At 40.3% G+C, this 23,111-nt stretch overlaps 1 protein-coding gene across 1 annotated transcript in view; it reads right to left on the bottom strand.

The window, feature by feature from the left end:
- ATP8A2 (ATPase phospholipid transporting 8A2) overlaps positions 1-23,111 on the bottom strand; it is a 558,954-nt gene that overhangs the window by 157,919 nt on the left and 377,924 nt on the right. The window contains exons 27-31 of the mRNA XM_014581486.3: positions 14,066-14,140; positions 8,470-8,592; positions 7,331-7,409; positions 4,242-4,303; positions 3,855-3,911 (exon numbers count right to left, since the gene is read on the bottom strand). Coding sequence (XP_014436972.2) covers positions 3,855-3,911; positions 4,242-4,303; positions 7,331-7,409; positions 8,470-8,592; positions 14,066-14,140 — 396 coding nt within the window. The remainder of the gene's footprint in view (positions 1-3,854; positions 3,912-4,241; positions 4,304-7,330; positions 7,410-8,469; positions 8,593-14,065; positions 14,141-23,111) is intronic.

Here is a 23,111-nt window from a genome sequence, read left to right as displayed (position 1 = left end):
TCCGCCCGGAACAGAGTCCCATGGTCGAAGAAACCAAAGCCCTCTCTGCGACACCACCTGCGCAACCACGCATTTACGTCCTCAATTCGACGATCCCTGCCCAGTCCTTTCCCTTCAACAGGGAGGATGGACGAGAACACCACTTGCGCTCCAAAGTCTTGGATCCTTCTTCCCAGTGCTACATAATCCGCAGCAACCCGCTCAAGGTCATTCTTGGCCGTATCATTCGTTCCTACATGGAGAAGCAGGAAGGGGTAGCGATCTGAAGGTTTGATCAGCTTGCTAAGCCTCTCAGTGACATCCCGAATGCGAGCTCCCGGTAAGCAGCACACCTCTCGAGATTCCAGGTCCGGACGGCAGAGGGATGGCTCAGTCCCTCTTAGGAGGGAGTCCCCGACCACCACCACCCGTCGTTTCCTTTTGGGGGTGGTGGCCGTGGAACCCCCATCCCTAGGACTACGCATCCCATGCCTTTCAGTAGATGGTGCTCCCTTCTGGTTTCTACCTTGTGAGGTCCCTTCCAGAGCATTCAGCACTGCAGAGCCTGTGGAGAGAGCTTGAAAGCGATTGCTTACCTCTATAGCATCGGGGGAATCCCGTGCTGGCCTTTTTCCCCTTCTAGAAGTTACATGCTGCCAGTTCTCCTCTTGGTCGCGTACTGCCCTCTCTGGCTCTTCTGCCTGCTGTGCTTGAAGGATCAATTGCTGCCTTCTATCAAGGAAGTCTTCATCCTCTCTGATCAAGCGTAAAGTCGACACTTGGGCCTCCAGTCCTCTAATTTTTTCTTCCAAAATCTCGACCAGCTTGCACTTGGTGCAGATAAAATCCGTTCTTTCTTCCGGGAGGAAGACAAACATGGCACACGCCGTGCAGGTAACAACAGCAGCAGACGCATCATCAACCATCGCTGCTGTCCTGGAGAATGGATTTAAAAAGAAAGACAAGAGAACCTCCCGCCCTTCCCTCCCGCCCTTCCCAACTCCCTCTCAAAACTCCCTGTTAGCAATCACCTGTTCGCAAGCTCCTTGGTCGCTTGCCCACTGCCTTATAAAGCCCCTCCCCCTACCAAGGCTCAGCCAATCAGCAGAGGCTTCTACAATTCAAACTTTAATTAGAAGCCAACAGTTTCCACCTGCCAATCACAGCCCCTACCAATCACAGCACAAACTCTATCAAGGGGAGGGGGGAAGGGGAAAAAAAAAAAAAAAAAAAAATAAAAAAAACCTCACTCTCAAACACAGGGGAAAATAAATAAATAAATAAATAAATAAATGAACACACACAACCCTCACTCGCAACACAAGCTCAGCATACAGCAAGAAGCCCCAAGCACAACACCCACTTCTCCCAAACTCCTGTATCTACTTGTCCTCTACCTGGAGAACTCCCCCTCTAAAGCCTCACTCAAACAGGGGGGGAGGAGGGAAAGGAAAAAAAAAAAAACCACCACACACCAAACAAACACAAGCTCTGCACACACTGAGAAAGCCCCAATAACAAAACACACTTCCCTCAAGAGTCCTGTATCTGCTTCTCCTTCACCTGGAGAACTCCCTCTCAAAACTCCCTGTTAGCAATCACCTGTTCGCAAGCTCCTTGGTCGCTTGCCCACTGCCTTATAAAGCAGTCAGACCATTGGTCAGACCATTCCCTCCCCACTGTGTTAGGATAAGAACGGCTGTGTATCTTTGTTGGTTCAATATTTAAAGCTTTCAGTTGTATCTCTCACATTCTCTCATGGGGCCAAACACATCTTTCACTCTTGAGAACAAACCTGCATGTAACCAATCTGCTCAGTGATGGAGAAGAGGCTCACAGTCACATATTTAATAGTCTTCAAGTAATACGAATGTTCTTCATGCATTGATTCACTCACAGCTGAAACAATGAGTGTTACCATCACAAGGCCCCCAAGGAGAAACACATCACCACCAGGTTCAAGGCAGAGTGAGCAGTTATAAAGAAAAATTCTTCCCATTATTTTTATATCAGAAAAGCCCATACAACTAATATATAAAATAAAGGAGAAAAGAACCCTTGTATTGCTGACAGGGAAGATTTTTGGCATATGATGACATTTTATTCATAAAATCCTAGTATAAAAAACATAGGGATTTATTGACCAGTGTAAGTGCCTTTTTGGCTAAATTCAGAAAGCAGGAAGGTCAGTAATTGGTATCTTTTGAGTCACATGGGGATAATTATTCAGGGAAGAGGGATAAGAAACATCAAATTATTCTGAATGTAACAGGATTTGAAGAGGCCCCATATGTCTAGGGAGCAGATTTTGATGCATCCACTTAGAGTGTGTGTGGGGTTCATTTGTTTTTAATAAATGTTTTTACATTTTTAAATGGCACTGAACTACACATCATAAAAAATCTACGAACTAACAACAACAGCAAAAATAGCACTTAGGTTCTTTTGTTTGTTGCAGATTAGAGGATGAAACACCACATTCAAAACAAAGTAAAATAAAACAATCCACTTTTTCATCTTCAAAATGTTGTATAAACATTAACTAATTAATCCATATGGCTTCTCTGTGAGGTATATAAGAATTATTACATTTTAAAGCTGGAGGAGCGGAGGCAGTGAGATTAAAGGACTTGGCCAAGTCCAATAAGGGAGTCAGTGGGGTCCTGAAGGGATATGAACATAAGAGTCCCTAGATTACAAGTTTGTGCTCAGAATACTAGACCACATCACTCCATTCGTTCTAGTAATACCACTGGGTAAAAATTTATTGTTACCATGCAAGTAAGAATAAATAATTTGTGAGGCACTTTATAGACATAGCAGTCCCAGTTCTAAGAGTTTGGTATAGTTATCGGTTAGAAAAAGAAAGCCATTTATGGCTAAACCATATATAGTCTGCAGAGTATTCTGTGGCCTACATTTTTGAGCGATTGGTGATTTTGGATGCCTTGATTCTTATGTGCCCCGCTTAGGACATCTCAGACTCTTTTAGATATCTCAAACTGGGGGCCTAAAAACTGAAGCAACCAAAAATCGCTGTTCATTTCGGAAAATGCAGGTGTTAATGTTTCTGAAAAATTTCTATTAAGGGGGCAGCAAAGTAGAAAGTGATTGGATTTCTGAGAGTCTATAACCCTAAATTCTGTCACCTGTGGCATGTCTACCTATTGGGCAGCATAGGCAGAATGATTCATTAATCTGAGGTTCAGAGATTAAATTAATAAATTGTCAATCTCAAATCTAATCAATTCTGTTTCAGGAAAAGCAACAATATTTAGAAATACAAAGAGAAAAGTAATATATAAAATTTCCGAGGACTTGAAAAATAAAGAATTACTAAAACAACAACAAGGAAAAAAATAAAAGGATCTAGCACAAAGCCAACTGAAGTTAGTGGAGGTCAGACTGTAATTGCTTATTGGTTGCTAGACACCTTTTGTTTGGTACTGTTATACATTACTTCTAAAATGGCTATGTAGTGGATCTGGTTACAAAAAAGACATAGATTACAAGCCAAAGTCACTGGCTTTAATTGAGTTACTCCAATGATGGCCGTATCCAATAAATTAAATTAGACTGTTTACATGAGCCAAGCTAATAAAAATGTTTGATGCCAAGTCTTGGCCATTATATTATGTTCTATCATCTGCAGATATCCTCTAATACAAACATGCTCTATGAAGAAAAAGCAAGGAAAACAATGCTGTAACTCCAGATGATAGATAATTCTAACCCAAATTAAAATATACCCTCTACTACCTCCACTTCAAACCTACAAGCAAACAATTGTTAATTTTGATATTAACACATAGCATGCAATAGAAAGAAAGATGTGGGCAAGAAAATTACTAAAAAAAAGACTGCGGACCACTTACTTTAGTCCATGCTGTGGTTTCTAAACCAGCTTTCAAACAAACAGTAATGACAACATACTGTGGAAAGAAAGAAATGGAAGAAATATATTATATTCAGCATGCATATTCCTCTTCTAGCTATTTAACTCCACCCTTCTAAAAACAACAGTACTTTTATTTATATGCTGCCGATTCCCAAAGGCCTCTGGACACCTATCAACATAATATAAGGCATAATTTTAGACAATATCATCCAGGAAATTTCTGAAGGAGGGAATGAAAAGGAAAAAACAAAAAATTACATACACACAGATCTCATTCATATGCTTATTGATTTATATCAATGTTTGATTGGAAGCAATGCTATTATCGAGCAAAATGGCTAAGATAAAAATGCTAAAAACTTACTGTATAAACAATGTTTCCCACAAATAAATAGTCTGGCCCTTGGCCATTTGTGAACACTGCATCTGAAAGAGAGATAAGAAAGCTTATCATATTTGATCATCAATCAGTGTATCAACAGAATGGAAAAAAAGGGGAGATTTTCAAAGGCAAATATTTTTAATAACGTGCCTGGAAAAATCTTTCCAGAATTTGCCTTTGTAGAGTATCTTTCATACCTTAAGCTTCTCAAAGCACTTCAAAAAGCAGTATGTTAGAAACTGGTAACGTAGTGTTATATTACTAACGTCTCTACTTTTGTGAGCTCAGAAATAGCACAGTCATAACCTTGGTTGTTAAAAACTTTTTTAGTGAGAGAATGAATGTTTGCCAGGCGCTAACAAACAAATTGCCCAGAAGAGCTGAGGAATTTTTTATGTCACTCTGTGCTGAATATTGATGCCTCTAATATTTTTTGGAAATTATATATTCTTTGGAAGTAACATAATTTTTAAACATGAAGTGATTTGTAGCCAAATGATGTTGGTTTTAAAAAGAAAGCAAAAGATCTGGAGTGGACACATGAAACATATGAATGGATGTTAATGTATCAACTGACTGGCATTCAGTCTTAGACACACCCTTTCTCCTGGCAGAAAGTGAGCAGAAGGGTAAGTACATCTTGACCTATCATCTGAAAGTGCCACACTTAGCTATACTTCAAATGTCTATTTAGTCATGCTTAGCATTTGCCAGCTTAAAATAGAGGCCTATGAAAGAGTCACTCACTGATGTGGCTTGTAGCCTTAGGCTACATCTACACTACAGTGGAGATTGACAATCGATTTACTGCCAGTTGATTTAGCAAGTCTAGTGAAGACCACCAAATCAACCACAGATCATTCTCCAGTCGACCCCGGAACTCTAGACCTGTTGAGAAAAGTAAGGTAAGTAGACAGGTAAATTTTCAAACCTTAACCCTCTGCTGACTAGGAGCTGTCAATCATGCCTACTATAAATATTCCAAACTGTAGTTAGGTGGACAAAAGTCCTGTTTTCATTTGTGACCTAACTAGCATCTGAACGTAGACCTTTGTAGGTAAAAAGACATTTGCAATCACCAATTGTGATTTTGTAATCACCTATGTCACACTGACCATCCAGTTTGGATTTGCTGTTTAATCATTGCATGGAAGTGGTACTGCACACGTGATGGGGGTCAGAATTGTAACTTACTTTTCCGCACCTCTGAATCCTTTAACCTAGGCCTGCTAGGTTAGCTTTCCTGGCTGCTGAGATAAAAGGTATTTACTGAAAGTGTTGTATGATTTTAAAACTGCTTCCTAGCCAGTATGGATGGGAGCTTGTTTAGTTTCTTGTTATTGGAATCTGTAATCATCTTATCTTTTCTTACTGAACATAATAGTCCTAATCTCTATTGCCTTTCACCTTGTGTAGGCCTTGACACCAGTAAAAACTGGGTGTAAAATGTTACCAAATCAGAATGGAAGGACTCTCACCATACTTTGTTGTCTATTGCACTGGTATTAATGAAAACAAAGGTGAAAAGCAACAGAGAATTAGGCCTATTATCTCCAGTGCATGTAGTCAATGCCCAGAGTGGCTTACATTAGTATCTATTTAGGTTTGTAGTAAAATCCGTCCATGTGTGGCCATACTGGCTGTCATGGATCCAGTGTAATCTAACCCAGTTATTCTGACTATATGCTGCTTATACTACAGACTCATGGGAAACATTTTAGTTCATATATCTAAGTCATTTTCAATGTAATTACTAGATTTAAAAAAAATTCTAACATTATACTGCATTTTATAATCACACTCTTTGGGAATACAATGGTCCTGCATATAAAGACCTTTCTGTTAATAAGAAAGAATCTGAAGATGTACAGAAAACATCTATCTTTAGGACTATACAAGTGTCCATTCACTGAACATATACATTCTTTATCCTAAGGAACTCAAGAGGATAAAGAGCATCGATTGCAGAGTGAATGAAACATTTTTGTCTGAAGTTTTAAATACACTTTTTACTCAAACACAATGAGAGTTGGAAACTTTATATTTGTCCCAATGGTGTATACTCACATTTAGAATACTTTTTCTGAAATGAAATTAATAATATTGGTGAAGAATGAACATCCTAATTTATTTCATTTATTGATACTTAAAAGGGCATTTTAAGAGGGTATTTGTATTTAAGATAATAGGGATAGATCAAGAAGTTAAGGAAAAATATAAGCAAAAAGAAGTTTGTAACCTCTGGATACATCAACCTAAGACTCAATTTACAGAGGAGCTATTTAATTTAACCCAATATTAGCACTGGCTGTTATGCTTCATAACCTGTGAGTAATTCATGAGTCAAGTAATAAGTTGATAGACTGCAAGGGTTTCTCTTGTCCAAATATAACTGGCTGGCCACAGAGTGAAATTTCTTGTCTTTCGATAAAGTACCAAGTACTAGACATCAGGATGTCACAGCCACATTTGATAGAATAAATCCTGTTCTCATTTTTCCAACACTGGACCTGATTCAGCTTCTATTGAAATGACAGGCAGCCCTTCCATTGACTTAACTGGAAGCTGGCTGGGACACTTGGGGAATTACCCTGCATTTTATAGGCAATTTGGGAAGAGTCTATTATGGGAATTTAAAAGACCCAACAAAATACCAAAGCAAAAATATTCTCTACAGGAAGGATATAAAACTCATGATATGAACACTGTACAAGTATGAGAAATGAGGAATTAAAATATTAGAAAATGAAAGAAAATTGAAGGCTTGTGTGTATGTGTGTCTGTGCATGAACCCAGGTGTTATTTCAGAAGACAGAAGTGTGTGACTGAAAGAGGATTACTAAAAACCAGGTATGAAAGTCACTATATGGAACATATCCATGTCAAATGCAAGAAAAGTGGCTTCTAAAGGTCAGTGTTGATAAATGGTCAGGCCTAGAAGCTATAACCAACCCAGCTGTCTATCATAATTAGTTTTCTTAGAAGCTGTTGTGACCTCCAGCTCTGCAAACATGTTGGCACTGGGAAGACTGAATGCTACTTGCTGACATTTGAAATAATGAAGCAGTTACCATGTTCCAGCACTTTCAGTGGAAACCAGAAAAGAATTATGGAGTGGATCAAGGCGTTGATGCAGTGACCCCAGAAAACCTGAGGGAAAACAAACCAAGAAAGTCAGGAGTCGGCCAAAACTTTTGATTTCTCTCTAACGCCCAACAAATGCTTCATTGTAAAGTTTACTGGCAGAAAGTAATGTTTCTCCTCAGCTGCACTACTTGAACTTTTCCGAAATATATTTCCTCATCCACATTTCATGGAATTTCTGTGCAACAAGTGGGCAACCCTGCTTCAACTGAAGAAGTTTTTTAAAATACAATATGTCAGATTATATATATTACCTTCAAAAAGCTTTATCAGAATATGGAGAGCAGGTGGATTCACTCACCTTTGCTTAATTGCTCAAATTATCATGATGATAGAAAGGACTTTATTTTCTTCTAATAGAGAAAATTATTTTGTACCCCATAATGCTCCATTTAAAAGTCTTATGTTTCTCTTATGTCAAAGATTTGCATAGTCTGCTGTTTTGTTCTTTGAAATTTTAGCATCCCCCCAACAAAACAAACCTAGGGTCTTGCTTTGTTTTAAGAGTATATTTAATTATTCATTGAAAAAAACCCTAGAACCTCAAATGCTGAAGAGGTCAGTAAATTAATGAAACACAAAGTGTCTCATAGTCTCCAAAAAAATACAAGAAAAAAAATCACCCTAATTTAACAAAAACTTTTGAAGTATACTTATCAAGGCTGGTAGGTTGGTTTATGGCAGCATTTCAATATGAAAATCAAAACCAGATCATCCAGCTTCTCTGAAAGCAGCAGACAAGCTATATATTTGTAGATAGAGTTATCAATAAGTTGTATGTTTCATATTCAGAGATGGACCATAATCTGAACTCTTCCAAAATTTGGATGGACTTTAGGATTATTATTCTAGTTAAGGCATCTCTTCTAGTCAGTACTCAGAAATAACAATTTATTTTGAAAAGAACACAGCATTCTAGGAAGCAAGGACAACTCTGATTTTAAGGGTTTCTGGCATAAAACCGAAGTAAAACTGAATGAGACCTTTGGGATAGAAAAAAGTAAGACTTAAATATATGCTATTATTTTTCTTTATTTTTTTTCTAAAATACATTATTTCCCATTACCTTTGTGTTGAACCCATCAGCATTTTGCGTAATTTTGTAGAGTTGGGGAAATCTAAGCATGCTGTCTTGAGTACATGATCTTTCAAAGATTCCCAGAGCAAAAGGTGGTAAGGCTGTGAAAATCTACAAAGAAAATGAACAGTATTAAACACTACTAAAAACACCTATTAACTTTATAAGTAAGTTCAGTATAATGTTTGAGATCTAGGCTTTTACCTAGTGCCATTGAAGTCAACAACATTTCTCCCACTGAGTTCAGCCATGACAAAGCCTCATCCCCAGTGTGTAATTTGAGGCAATTCTCTCAAGATATCAAAACATCATAACTGGCAGACAATTCACCCAGCAGATCTCCCAGTCATCACAAGCCAACTATCTGCATGTATAATAATCAATTTCCCTATTACTATTATCTATCTCTTACTAATAACAGGAGTCTCCTCCCCAGAGAGGTACCAATTAACAATAACATTTTTTGAGTACATTGAAAGGAGGAAGCCTGCCAAACATTCAGTGGGGCCACAAGGTGATCAAGGTGCTAAAAAAGAACTCAAGGAAGACAAAGGCTGTAAATGCAGAGAGGCTACATTCATTTTTGGAACTCTCCCCTGCCTGATAGTGATAACAAACGCCATCCACAAGCCTTAGCTTGCTCCAGTCTACCTCCCAAATCCTATTCTTGCTTTGTCCAGGTCTGACCTCGGGCTTCGGATCCTGGCCTGGCTGCCACCACACCAACCACTACACCAGACTTCAATCACTAAGTCTGATCTGCCACATCTCAGTTTTGACAAATAGTACAAGGGTAAGTCAAAAAGTCTCTGCAATGTATTTACTGTATTAAAATTAACACAACAGCAATACAGAACTCATAAGTATCATTGTTCAACATAGTTCCCCTGCTTTTCAACACACTTGGTCCAGCGTTGCACAAGATTTTGTATGCCTTCAGAAAAAAATGTTTTCAGCTGGGCGGCAAGCCAGGTATGCACCACCTCCTTCAAATCATGGTCGCTGGCAAAACGATAGCCTCTTAAAGCATCTTTGAGGGGTCTCTCTGATGTTTGCTCTCTGGCTCATAGTGGTGGATCCACATTTCATCACCAATGACAACGCGACTCAAAAAAGCGTCACATTCCTCATGATACCAGTTCAAAAGGCGGTTACAGATGTCCAAACAGTTACGTCTGTGCTGTTTTGTGAGTTGTTTGGGAACGCACCATGCACAAACTTTACTGAAGCAAAGTTTGTAGTGGATGATTTTAATAGGCAGAACCATGACTAATCTGCAGTTGGTTTGCCACTTCATCGACAGTCACCCTCTTGTTTTCGAGAATCAGCATGCGGACTTGTTCTATGTTCCTTTCAATAGTCGATGTGGATGGGCGCCCTGATCATTCTTCGTCAGTGATACTTGTTTGGCCATTTTTGAACATGTCAATCCATTCATGCTTCGCTGCAGCAAAATACTGTCACCGTACTGTGCTGATAGTCTTCGATGAATTTCTGCACCTCTTACACCTTCAGCCCACAAAAACTGAATTACTGCACGCTGCTCTTCTTTGGTGCATGTGGAAAGCGGAGTGGCCAAGTAGACCCCACTAGTAGTGAAAGACATCTGAACGGTCAAGGCCAAATATGTCACTACAATATAGGGAGGTTCCGTGCTTACGGTTGCGCGCGAATTCAGCAGTTGGGCCAATCGCAAAAAAAAGATATGAACACTTTGCGGATGCTTTTTGACTTACCCTCGTACTTCACTGAGGTGTTGCGAGTAAAACTACAAAAGAAACTGTGAGGTTCTTCAGAAACTATGGTGCATGGGGAGCATATACCTGTACATACATAGATTAGATATGGTCTCTTATGCACCAAAGGGTTTACAATCTAGTTAAAGGCAAGATGCAAGTGACAGGAGATGAGAATCAAGGAGGGAGCATGAATGTAACAGTAACATGGTCTCACAGTTCACTGTGTTAACTATGTGTATCGCCGGATTCTTTTGAAGCATTTAAAATATTGGGGGTTTAAAACTATCGCTTTTAAAAATTTCTTATTAAGCCATTGCAACTTTGTGCAACTCCTTTAATATTTGCTTCCACCACATCCTGCCTGAAAAAGGCAACTCAGATTTTGTCTACTGTTTATTTATTTTCAAAAGTTTCATACAGTCTATCCTGACTACCTCTCTGCCTAGCATTATTAGTGCCTTTGCAAGCTACACTCTCCCTAGTGCAACAGACATTTTCATTTATTTCAATGTGTAGAAATCATTAGAAAACTCCTGTGTAAAACCTGTAGACACCTTCTAAATATCCATACAAGCATCAAATAAATGTGATGACATGTGTGGGCTCAGAGACTTCTAAGGCCTCATGGAATATTCCACTCTCCCTGATGCATCCAGGGGCAGGGATGGATCCAGGCAGCAGGAAAGGAGGACCAGGAGGAGTGGGTTTCTGGAGGCATGTGCCACCGAAGTTTTGGCTCTGTGTGCATGAGAGTAAAATGGACTCAGCTAGTACCCCCATGAAATTCCTTGTGCTACTGACAGTAGTGGGTTTGGGGTCTGCTGCGGGACCATTCCTTTCTGAAAGATGCTGTGGTCTTCTCAAAGGAACACTCACCTCCAGAAATACTGTGGAGAATTCAAACCCACATTGTGCTCCTGAGAAGAGAGAGGGATTTACTAGGGCCATGTGCCTTCAGACCGTGGCCCCTGTCAGAGGGGAACAAAGGAAGAGAAAATTCTGAAGTACCTTGGGCAAGTCACTTTGGGTTTAATTCTGGCAACCTTCACTCCCAACGAAAGGCACACAGGCACATGAGTAGTTTCACAGAAGTCAAAAGGGTTACTCCCATGAATAACAGCTTTTCAATGGGGGTAAGTGCTGCAGAACTGGGCCCTTAATCTCTCTGTGCCTCAGCCTTCTTATCGGTGCCAGCGTGACAATCATACCTACTTTGCAGGAGTCCTCAGAGACTTAATCCATTTGTTAAAAATGTGGAGAGCCTTGGATAGAGACACTATCAGATCGAAGCATTATTATCATGTAGCCTCCAACTATAACTCCCCCTCCCTCCTCTTCCCCCATCTTCTATACTGACAGTTTCATGCTGGGAAATTAATTTCTAATCCAATTTTTTACAGTGTGACTCTCATTCAGCGAACAATCTCTGATTAGATGCTGTTTTATTTATTATCTTTACAAAATCTTTTGTCTGCATTGGACTGTGGTTCCTGCCAGCAATGCATACTCAGTTTGGAGAGGGCAGGTGAAGATTCAACTTCACATAGGGCTGGATATCTGCAGGGATCAGTAATTGCAAGCACATTTTCTACATGAATGATGTAATCTTTTAAATTAGTCATAAAGCAACAGGCCAGATGGCTGCAAGGGCAGCCCTCTCATATGGGATATGAGAGCTAAGGCTAAGGCCACTAGTCTAACATGCTCCATGAAGATTCCACACTGCAGGATGGATTTAGGGTATCTCCAGGGATTTTTGGTATTTCCCAAGTTTTCTGCAGATTTAAGTTTTCACTTAAAAAAAAAATATTGTTTTAGCCCATCTGGTTATGAAGGTATCCTTCCAAGGTGAACCTATTCAAAGCCAGACTTCTGGTTCTACCAATCTGACCCCACTAAATAATGCTGAAATGGGACTACAGGTTGAACCTCTCTAAATTTGAGATTCTCTGGCTCGGCAACATCCATGGTCCTGAAGGGCCCTGCTGTGGGGCTGGAGCCCAGTAGTGGGGCTGCCCTGAGGCAGCAAAACTGAGAGCCTGACACTGGGGCTGCCTGGTGATGCAACTGCCCAGCAGGTCTAGAAGGCAGCAGGGCTGCTTGGCAGTGGGGCCAGGAGCTCAACAGCTGAGTTGCACAGGAATGGGGGCAGAAGCCCAGAGCAGGGTTGCCGCTCAGCGACACAGCCAAGAGCCTGGCAGGACCGCTGCCGCCTGACAGAGCTGCATGGAGTGGCTGGGAAGCAGCAGAGCTGCCTGGCAGGGCTGGAGTCCAGCAGCGGGGCAACTACCCGGCAGCAAAACTACCTGTGGGGACTGTGAGGCAGTGGGGCTGTCATATGGGGCCAGGAGTCCTGCGAGCGGAGGGGCTTGTGGGGTTGGGGAGCTGGTTGAGAGGAAGGCAGCCAGGACATGGCTGGGTGCAGGGAGGCGTGCGATGACAGGGGAGGGCAGAAATGACCTCCCTTGGTCTGGCAAAACCCCTCAGCCAGTATCAGTCAAGTCCCAACGCTGCCGAATCAGAGAGGTCCAATACCCAGCAGGATTCGGTCTTGAGTGATTCTGGAATGTATAGACATAACGAAACAACAGCTTTCGGATTAGATTGAGCTGCCCTATTCATCTGAAGAAAACTAACCAAAATGTTAATTCTGAGACCTAAAAAGAGTAAGTAAAGGCAATCTAGTTAACTACTTCTTCATTGCTTTCAGCAATAGTAGCTGTTTAAAGTGCTTTAATTCATGGTAGCTTGATTAATCAGAAAAGAAATAATATTAAAAGATTTATCGATGCAAATATGTGAATGAAGAAGATGGAGTGGGTTGCTTTTTTTTTGGAAAACTTCGGATTATCTAGGTGAAGGGTGATGCAAAGAACTGAGACAACATAAAATTTCCAGCCTAAAATCTCCTCTCATTTGACATTGGGTTGTGTGGGATTATAATTGTAATGTTTAAACTTTAAAGCAAATCCTGGTAAAAATCATGATACCATCTACATGCTTTTTGTAGTCTCTAAGGTGCTGCAAGACTATTCATTGTTTTTTATATTTTTCCAGTTACAGACTAACTTGGCTACTCCTCTGAAGCTTTTAAATCTGGTAAAAAAGTAATCTTTACTTAAAGCTCTTCATTAATGATATAGTTCATTTGGTGACTTTTAGTGTTTTCACATATTTGGCATACATTTGTTTTAAAAAAATCTCACAATTAACCCCCCCCCCCAAAACCCCACTACACATAATGGGGAAATTTCACGCATATTGGCAAAAGTTCCTGCAGCTTCCTACTTGCCTTAGTTAAGGCTTATGGATCCAGGTATCAGGCCAGGTGTAAGTAATAATGCCACTATAAAGCCAGGGAACAAAATAAATCTTGATGAAAATGATATGGGGCTTTATTTAGACACTACCATAATACAGTAACGAATAAAGGACCAAAAGTCCAAAAACTTGATCTCAGATAAATATATATTCATGCTGACTAGGAAAAAATCAGAAAAATAAAAATGTTAAAACATAAAAAATAATTTGAATACTTTCTGACTAGGAAGCAATGAACATTTTGAATTGCCTAAAGATACAGAGATTTAATGAAAGCATATTATTAAGATATATGTGCTAATATTTTCAAGGCACTATCCAAATACATTTGCTGTGATTAAAAATAAACATCCAGGATCTTTTGCATCCACAGTCTAGGGCAGATAAACAAATACCCTAAAAATGTATTTGTACTTCATGATATGTATGCAGATGGTTGGCTGAGATAAACTGTGCAGACATAAACAACAATGGAATGTCATTGAGGTTCTGCATGCCATCAAGCTGAGACATGGAATACTTACCACATTGTACAGGCCGATGCACCATCGCTCAAATAAAATCTGCCCAGAAAATCCATTAACAAATGCAAACCAAAGCTGAAACAGAAGAAAGTTACACAAAACGTTAGATCAATATTGCAATAAATGTTTCCATATATCGAAGAGAAGAGAAGGGGGTGGAATGTGGACCACCAAGTGGAGACAGCTGCTTCATGTGCTCTAAAAATAATTATCAGCAGTATCACACAGTTGTTTCTTTTCAAAGTCCTGCATTTTAAATAGTGCTACAGAATTGCTTATTTAAGTTAGATCACTAAGGAGATGGAGCAATTTGTAGTATTTGTATCTTTACACTAAAATAAAAAGATTCATAAAACTATCTAAAGACTACTGACAAAGTGTTAACCAACACAAAGTTAGAAGCTAACTTGGTTTCCATCACAGCTCGGCAAGTATTAGAAATTTCACTGTAAACATGTTCTGAAGTTTGTAATGTTCCATTTGACACTATGTGGATGGATGAAAACAGTGCCATTGTAATTCTAGAAAAGTCTTAGAAAATAGTATAGCCAGAATGCTATGTTGCCCTGTAGGTTCTGTTTAAAAATGGTGAGGAGCCAGCTTCTTTGACCTTGTTTTTCACGGTGCTCAAACAGCTTCTTGACATGTTTAAGTACACATCCCAGGTGCTATGCACAGAGCAGGTGAAGGGAAAGAAAAAAAAAGAGAGAGATGAAGAAGTATTAAAATTCCCTAATTTCCATAAGTATCTCCTCCATGCTATCAGGATTTCCACCAGCCAATACTCTCCTGGCCTGCCCCCTAAGAGCCCAAACACACACAAAACCAGCAGAAACCTACTTCTCTAAGAGCAGCATCAGAAATCTTCCACTATTTGCTTGACTAAAGGACTGTAGGTAGAATTGTAAAAAGACTGAGACTGTATTTCCAACAAGAAATGATAGCTGGTTTGGATGTCTCAACTGAGAAAGTCTGAGAACCTCTTGAGATGAAACAACACCTAATTTACTGAAACATATTCCCAGATCATTGGCAATGGAGATCCACGTTTCTTCTCTAAAATTCACTGCAGCAACAAATGAAGATGCTGATCTCAGAAACACTCAGTTCAGAATACAGCAATTCATCTGTCTGCTCAGCAACACAAGTATCCCAGTGCTCTGCTCAGTTCTCTGGAACGTCAATGAAGAGAGTCAACTTCAAGGCTTTGGTAGCAAGACAAAGTTCTCCATTACATTGGATCAGGCAACTTAAAGGATCATCATTGTGTGAGACCATAACCTCCCATGAGAGATACAGTGCTTTGGAAAAATGGAAATGTCAGTCCCATGTGCAAATGAGATATAAGGCTTTATTTGCAGCTGGCCCATGACTAAGACACTCACTTTTGTGGAAAAAATGCATAGCTTATTTATTAGATTTCAGTTTCCCTCAATAAAACTACCTTTACCAACAGTGGGAGGAATGAAAACATAAAATCCCATAGAATATTTAACTTTGCAAGATACTACAATACCATGAGGCCCAACAATGATAGACAGATTGAAAGTAAAAGTAACAGATGTTCCTTCCAGAAGAACAGCACCTCCACTTTATTTCCAACTGCTTGTAATAAAAATAGTATCAGTGATTAGTTAGACAACTTGGAAAAGCTGTCTCTTTGTTATGCAATGAAATGTGTAGACTTTTTATAAAGTTTCTTGGACCAAATGTTATCAGTTGAAGGTGCTGGAAATTTTATGGGAAATCAAAATCTTCTGAGACCTACTCCAACCTTAAAAATGATCTTTTATCGACATAATCATATTCTGGATAATTAAATACACTTGATTCAAGGGAAATACTATTTTGATGGGCAAGAGAGAACAAAAACACAGTTAAAATGTTCTGGTACTTTACAATCTTAAATTTACTTAGTTTTTCTTTTAGCAGGATCCAAAGAGGTAAAACTGCAGCAAAATGGTCCCCGAAGTAAGTAGGGAAATCAGCCTGGCTGGTCAGAGCATGGGGGAGGGAGGCTCCTGCCTTTCCCTGGCCTGGCCAGAGCATGCTTATTTGGGGGACCATGGGGAGTGCTTTCGCACCCTTCGCACTCTCCTCTTCCCAACCCCACACACAGGCCTGTTATTTGTATTACAATCTTGCTAAACATGAGACAGAGTTGTATGGTTATGATGCACTAATAATGGTTTTGCTTGTCTTTTGCAGGGTTTCACTCACAAATGCCAATCAACACAACAAAGAATTCATGGTCTATTTCCTTAATATCCTAATGTTAAGGAACACAAATCATGGAGTCTCAGTGTAAAATAATATACAAATATATTTGTCCTGAAACTGACATAAGCCATAAATTGTCATGTGTGGTTTGTTAAATACTATTTGCTTTTATAGACTATGTATTACTTTTTGAGATTATGGAAAAAAAACAACCCTCTATCTTAATGTTCTTGTTAACAAGAAAAATTAAATACATTTGAAACTGTGCAAGCCACAACTACCCATGCTTGACTCAGACTTGGTGAGTTGCTTGAAAAACTTGCCAAGTCTGCCTGGCTTGCCAAGCTCCTGGGGTTTGCAGTGCTTGAGTATAGTCCTGCTAGGAGCAAATGAACCGAAAGTTATTAAATGAACTTTTTTGAGTTGAAAAAGAAACAATCTTTTCAATTTAACTATTGCCTGACTGCCAAAACAGTTGGAACACCTTATTTATAATTCAGCTATTAAAAAATATGTTCAGGGAAAATAAGAAGTCTGACTTTAATGCAATGAAATTCAGAATTGAGACTCAAAATCCAGGCCGACCACTATTATTACCTTACCTTATTATGGCTAGTACTGCAGAGATCTGCAATATCTAAATAATGTTATATACTAGCTTCTGCAATATCAAAAGATGAAGCACATTTGAAAAAAAATGGAGCACATCAGAAACCCAGTCCATATTTTTAGCCTTTAAGCATGGTTGCATCCCTTATATGTAATGTAATGACCCTCATTTTTGAAAAAAATTCAGCGCAAACTGCACATAGCATTTGCACACTACAAAGTCAGACCATCACCTCATTGTAGGGGGTCACTGAATAGCTGATAGGTAACAACTATTTTTCTCAATACTGATTTGAGCTGGATGCAAGCTGGAGATCTAATGGGGCAAAGCTCAATATTCCATTACTAATATCCAGAGCCACACAGTCCAGCTTTGGAGTATATTTTATGAAAACAGCAAGAGCCATTTTCAGAAAACATTCTCACTTCTGTAAGTTTGAAGGCAATTTTAATGCTTTTTATTGCCTTATCCATAATTACTACCTCAACATTAATGCTTGAAATAGTAGGAACTAATTTATTTAAGTGCTCTAAGGCAATGGGATAGCAAATCATCTATTCTGAATGTGTATATTTATGATGTCTTGATAACAGACAGCTTAACGAGTACTAGAAATGTTTTCCCAGTCCTGCTAAAGGGCATGGAAAGCTAATATAGTCAGGGTATCAACAATTGCCACAGGCACCAATTACAGCCAGATGCCTTTACCATATAGAGATGAGTTAAATTCTCAAAATATCCTCTCTAAATACACACATTTTTCATGCTCTCACCAAATAAGCTCATTTACAGTTTGCCTAATAAAGCAGGTTTACGTAACTCATATGCAATTCATTAATAATGTATCCTGATTAAAATCCTCTTTGTTCCAGATGTATCTCTCAATGCAAGCCTCTAATTCCTGCTCAAGCACGCAGAGATCTAATATAATCTCTTCATTACTGTATATATGGCACCAATTTTATAATATAGCTAAGGAGTCTCTTTAATAAGATTTGACAGAGTAGACATGGCTTCCTCAAATTTACTTGGCTTTTTTCTCTCTTTTTATTTGCTTATTAACTGTTCAAAAGAGAAAGGAAATAGTTTTTCTTTTAGTGGTTGTTTTTTTCAAGCCCAATTCACCCTAAGCAGATATAATTTAGAATTAAAAGTATCGTTAGCCTTTTTTTGCCAATTTCCAAATTATTCCAAGTTTAAGTTTGATTTTTTTCTTTTAAATTATTAGAAATTATACGGCAAGAGTTGGTCGGATAAATAGTTTAGAAGCAACCTCAATACAAGTGTTTCCTAAATTTTAACACTAAGATATTTAAAAAATCTTGAACAGGTATTATGCATTTTATCACTAACTTAATGTGAAGAATATCATTGATATCTTAGTATATGGAATAACAAAAATGTACCATTTTGGTCTTTCATCCCATTCTAATTATACAGAGACACCTAGACATCTATTGTTTTCACCTCAAACATATTGCTTCTATGCCTTCTCTTCTACACATGAGCACTGAACACTACTGGCTTTCTACCCAGATGTTATCACTGGACAGCATTCAGTCCTCTGGTGAATAGGCACCGTGCTAGGATACTGTATCCATTGCTGATAATATGGTGCTCACAGGTGCTGTCTTGTTAGAGGGGGTAACTAAGAGGAAATATGAAACTAAAGTCCCTTCTCGTCATCTCAGGTAGCAATTTTTCAAAAACCAATTGGATAACCCTCCAACATCCTAATAACATTCCTTAAGAAAAGCAGGTTATAACACATAGGCTATGTCTAGACTGCAGGCTTCTTTCGAAAGAGGCTCTTTCGAAAGCATCTTTCGAAAGAGCCTCTTTCGAAAGATCGCGCCTAGACTGCAGGCGGATCTTTCGAAAGAGAAATCCGCTTTTTCGAAAGAGAGCACCCAGCGAGTCTGGATGCTCTCTTTCGAAGACGGCCTCTTTACATTGAAGAACGCCTTCTTTCAAAAGAGGAACTTTCGAAAGAAGGCGTTCTTCCTCGTGAAATGAGGTTTACCGCCATCGAAAGAAAAGCCGCGTTCTTTCGAAATAATTTCGAAAGAACGCGGCTTGAGTCTGGACGCAGGGGAAGTTTTTTCGGGAAAAGGCTACTTTTCCCGAAAAAACCCCTGAGTCTGGACACGGCCATAGAGGGGTGCAACTGAGCTGTGCAACTGAGTGCCCAATGATTCCGTTTGCCTAACTGATCCAAATGTTCTAACAGGGGCATGGGAGCAGGATGTCCATATGATGCTTTTATGTGCTCAAATCAGCAGTTAGGTACATACAATTCTCCCCTTGAACACCAAAGGGCTAAAGTACCTGAATGTGGGATCTGGATGTTTACTACAGTGCACTGCCAGATTTTCTTCTGCTTTGGTTCTATGGGGAATTATATCTTGAAGATGTGAGCTCACATCATGAGCTGAAGATGGTAAGGTTGGAAATTTTCGTCATCTTCTTTGGTGCAGATTTTAAGAGCTTTTGGCCCTAAGGCCATAAGACAGCTATGGAGAAGGTTTCTCCTCTGAGTCCCTGAAGTCACTGTCACTAGTGAGACCAGTAAATGAAGACAGTAGGTTACCTGAGCTATCAAAGGGCAGATTTACTTACACATCTGTAGCAAGGTGGCAGCGCCTGCCAGTTGCCGATTGCATTTCCTTTTTACAACTAGGTTCAGTTCAGTCTTTTCTGGATTAATATCTTCAATCATGCTGAAGTTTCCTAAGATACCAGGAAAGCTGCACTGCTCATGCTAGATGTGAGAACAGGTGCTGGAACTATTGGTTCTGGGGGTGCAGCAGCATCCCCTGGCTTGAAGTGGTTTCTGTCATATGCAAGGGTTTATAGTGCAATGGCTCTCAGCACCCTCACTACACAAATTGTTCCAGAGTTCCTGAATGTGACAGTTCAACAGAGCTGTGTTAATGTCACTGTATTACTGGGATGGTATCCTGTGTCATAACATGATGTTTCCTATTGGCTGGTCATACATGATATGCCCAGAGTGGTGTCATGATTCACCTACCATGATTCTTTTTGATCTGCTGGAAAAGGAACAAGCAAAGACAACTTTCTTTGACTCAGTCAGCTCCTGCCAGGACATACAGGGATTTCAGCAGTACCTCATGGTCAAGGTTGTCTAAAACTGCTGATAACGCAAATACTAGCACTATTGTTATTTCACCTTTTTCTAGCTCCATGAGAAAGTCATCCATCATTGCCACAAAAGCCATTTCAGTTTTATGATATAACCTAAAGCCAGACTGAGATGAATCTAGGATACCAACTGTGAAGAGATGTTTGTAAGAACCGGTTAGTCACCAATAATTTTTCCCAGGAATGAGAGGTTCAAGTGGAAGGTAGTTAGTGAGGTTGTAAGTGCTTTGCATTTCATTTTTGGGCTAGGCCAAGGTATTTCTTGCTTCAGGGTAGTTGGGAGGAGGAGTTACTCACCCTGTTAAGTTACAATGATTCTTCAAAATATGTGTCACTAGGGCTATGTCTAGACTACATGGCTCCGTCGACAGAGCCATGTAAAGTAGTTTATTCGGCATAGTCAAAGAAGTGGGGATTTAAATAATCCCCGCTTCATTAAAATAAACATGGTCGCCGCGCCGTGCCGATGATCAGCTGATCCGGCACAGCACGGCAGTCTAGACATTTCACGAGGCATACCGGAGCAGTCAACAAAGGCTTCCCTTGTCGACCACGGCGTGTCTAGACTGCTGCACTGTGCCGGATCAGCTTATCATCGGCACAGTGCGACGGCCATGTTTATTTTAATGAAGCGGGGATTATTTAAATCCCTGCTTCTTTTACTATTCTGAATAAACTATTTTACATGGCTCCATCGACGGAGCCATGTAGTCTAGACATAGCCTATGGGTGCTCTACTATAGGTGTGCTTGTGTCCCTGAACTGCTGATCTAAGAATTTTGGTAGCAGTGTTTGTTTGACTTGCACATACATAGTCTCTCCCCCTACTATGCCACGAGACTAGTCAGCACATGCATGCTAAGTGCACTCAATTTCCCCTTTACAGCAGAGTCATTGGCAAGAATGAAATTGAGGGGAGGAAGATGGGTTGTGGAGTACCAAAAGAAACACACATTTCAAAGAACCGTTATTACTGAATAAGGTAACTTCTTTGAGTAGTGTCCCTATGGGTGCACCACAGTAGATTACACCCAAGCAGCATTCCTGCTGGGGCTTCTGAGTCAGGTCAGTTATAGATGGCAGTACTGTGGAGCCAAAGATGGCACTGGAGAAGGAGTCTCCAGTGATCACATAATGCTCTTCAAAGGTGTGGATTGATGTCCATGGCACCACTCTACAAATCTCTAAAAGAGAGTCATTCTCGAAGAAGGTGATGGAGGAGGACATAGACATCATGGAGAGTGTACCAATAGTATCTGGAGGGTATTGTGAACCTGGCAGTATTTTCTAAGGCAGTTTGAGGCCCACTTGGAGAGAGTCTGGGCTGATATTGCTGACCTTTGACCTTTCCGGGCGCAAGAGAGAAAAAGCCCTAAGGGACTTCCTGAAAACTTGTGTCCTGGCTAGCTAGAAGAGCTGGCTCTCTTTACATCTAGAGTGCATATTATAGCCTCCCTGTTGTCTTGGTGTGCCTTGGGATAGAAAGCTGAAAGGTGAATCAATTGGCTCTTGCAATTGGGAGAGGTTAGCACAGGGTTGAATTTCAGATATGGCATGAGCACAACCTTGTCCTGATAGATTATGGGGGCAGGAGGAATGTAGCATCAGAGTCACTGTTTCTCCTATTCTCCTAACAGAGGTGAAAGCTCTCAGGAAAGCAGTTTTCACTAACAGGTCTGTACGTGACCAGGTGGCCATGGGTTTAAAGGGAGACCTGGTCAGACTTTTCAATACCAGGTTTAGCTCCCACATGGGAGTACAGAGTTGGGGTTTTAGCAGTCAGATGTGATGGAACTGAGTGTCCCTCTATAGGCTAGTAGAAGGCTGCAATAGCCACCAAGTACACTCAGAGAGCTGAGAGATAACCCTAATATTTTGGAACATAGTCCATTTTGAGGACTTTCTACTATGAGTGATATCTCCTGTATCCCCTTTGAGGAGGCTGTCCACCACTGTCTTACATGATTAATTTTAGTGACATTTTCTAAGCAACAAAGTGTTTTGCACAAATATGCTCTCCTGCTGAAATATAGGACAATAAAGCAAGCATATTTTTTACTAAACAGTTGAATTTAACAATTTTTATACAAGCCATTAGGGAGGTAAAATCCTGTTTAATTCGTTTAAACATATTGTTTAACTGATTAACCAATTGAAATAGAGGGCAAGTGGGGGGCTGGAGCAGCTGCCTGCCCACCGCTGAGCTGGAGCAGCCCCTCCCTCTGGTGGGCCATGGCGCCCCACAAGCAGAAAAGGCAGAAACCTGGCATTTCCTGTTGACCCTTGTAGTGAACAGGTTAATCACTGGGATGTCCCATGCTGCAAAGAAGACTCACAGAGCACCGGGCTTCAGTGACCACTCGTGGGTCCGGGAGAAATTCCTGATGAGATGGTCTGTGAGATGCGATCAGCTATTGGAGTGATATTCTCATCAATGCAGAAGTGCCACTACCTGGCCACTTCACGCCAGAGCACCCTGAAGAGTGCTCCTCCTGGCCTATTCATATTGGGGTGGTATTGTTGGCAAATTTGGGAACTGCTGAACCCTTGATGTGTCCTATGAACATGAGACAAGCATCGTAAATGAACTGAAGCACCAAGACACTGGCATGCAGAGAATCTTCCTACTCTGACCAGAAGCCCTGAATCTTCAGCAACCCCAGATGTGCTGCCCCACCTATCAGGGAGGCATCAGCAACAACAACTCTAGCTGGTAATGGCCAGATGAAGGGATAGCTCAGTGGTTTGCGCATTGGCCTACTAAACCTAGGGTTGTGAGCTCAATCCTTAAGGGGGCCATTAAGGGATCTAGGGCAGATCTGTCAGGGAAGGTACTTGGCCCTGTTATGAGGGCAGGGGACGGGACTGGATGACTTCTCAAGGTTCCTTCCAGCTCTATGAGATAGGTATACATTCCCCTGCACTATCCAAAACTGTGAGGAGTATATGATTGATGGAGGCAGCCAGACCAACTTGTCTAAGAGGTGAAGAGTTGGGCAATACATAGTCCTGAGCTGCATTTGCAGAGGGTGAAGCCATAGCCTTGTGAAC

Source organism: Pelodiscus sinensis, chromosome 1 (assembly GCF_049634645.1).
Source record: "Pelodiscus sinensis isolate JC-2024 chromosome 1, ASM4963464v1, whole genome shotgun sequence".
In the NCBI taxonomy this organism is placed as follows: domain Eukaryota; kingdom Metazoa; phylum Chordata; order Testudines; family Trionychidae; genus Pelodiscus; species Pelodiscus sinensis.
This window is presented reverse-complemented; position numbering and strand designations above follow the sequence as displayed.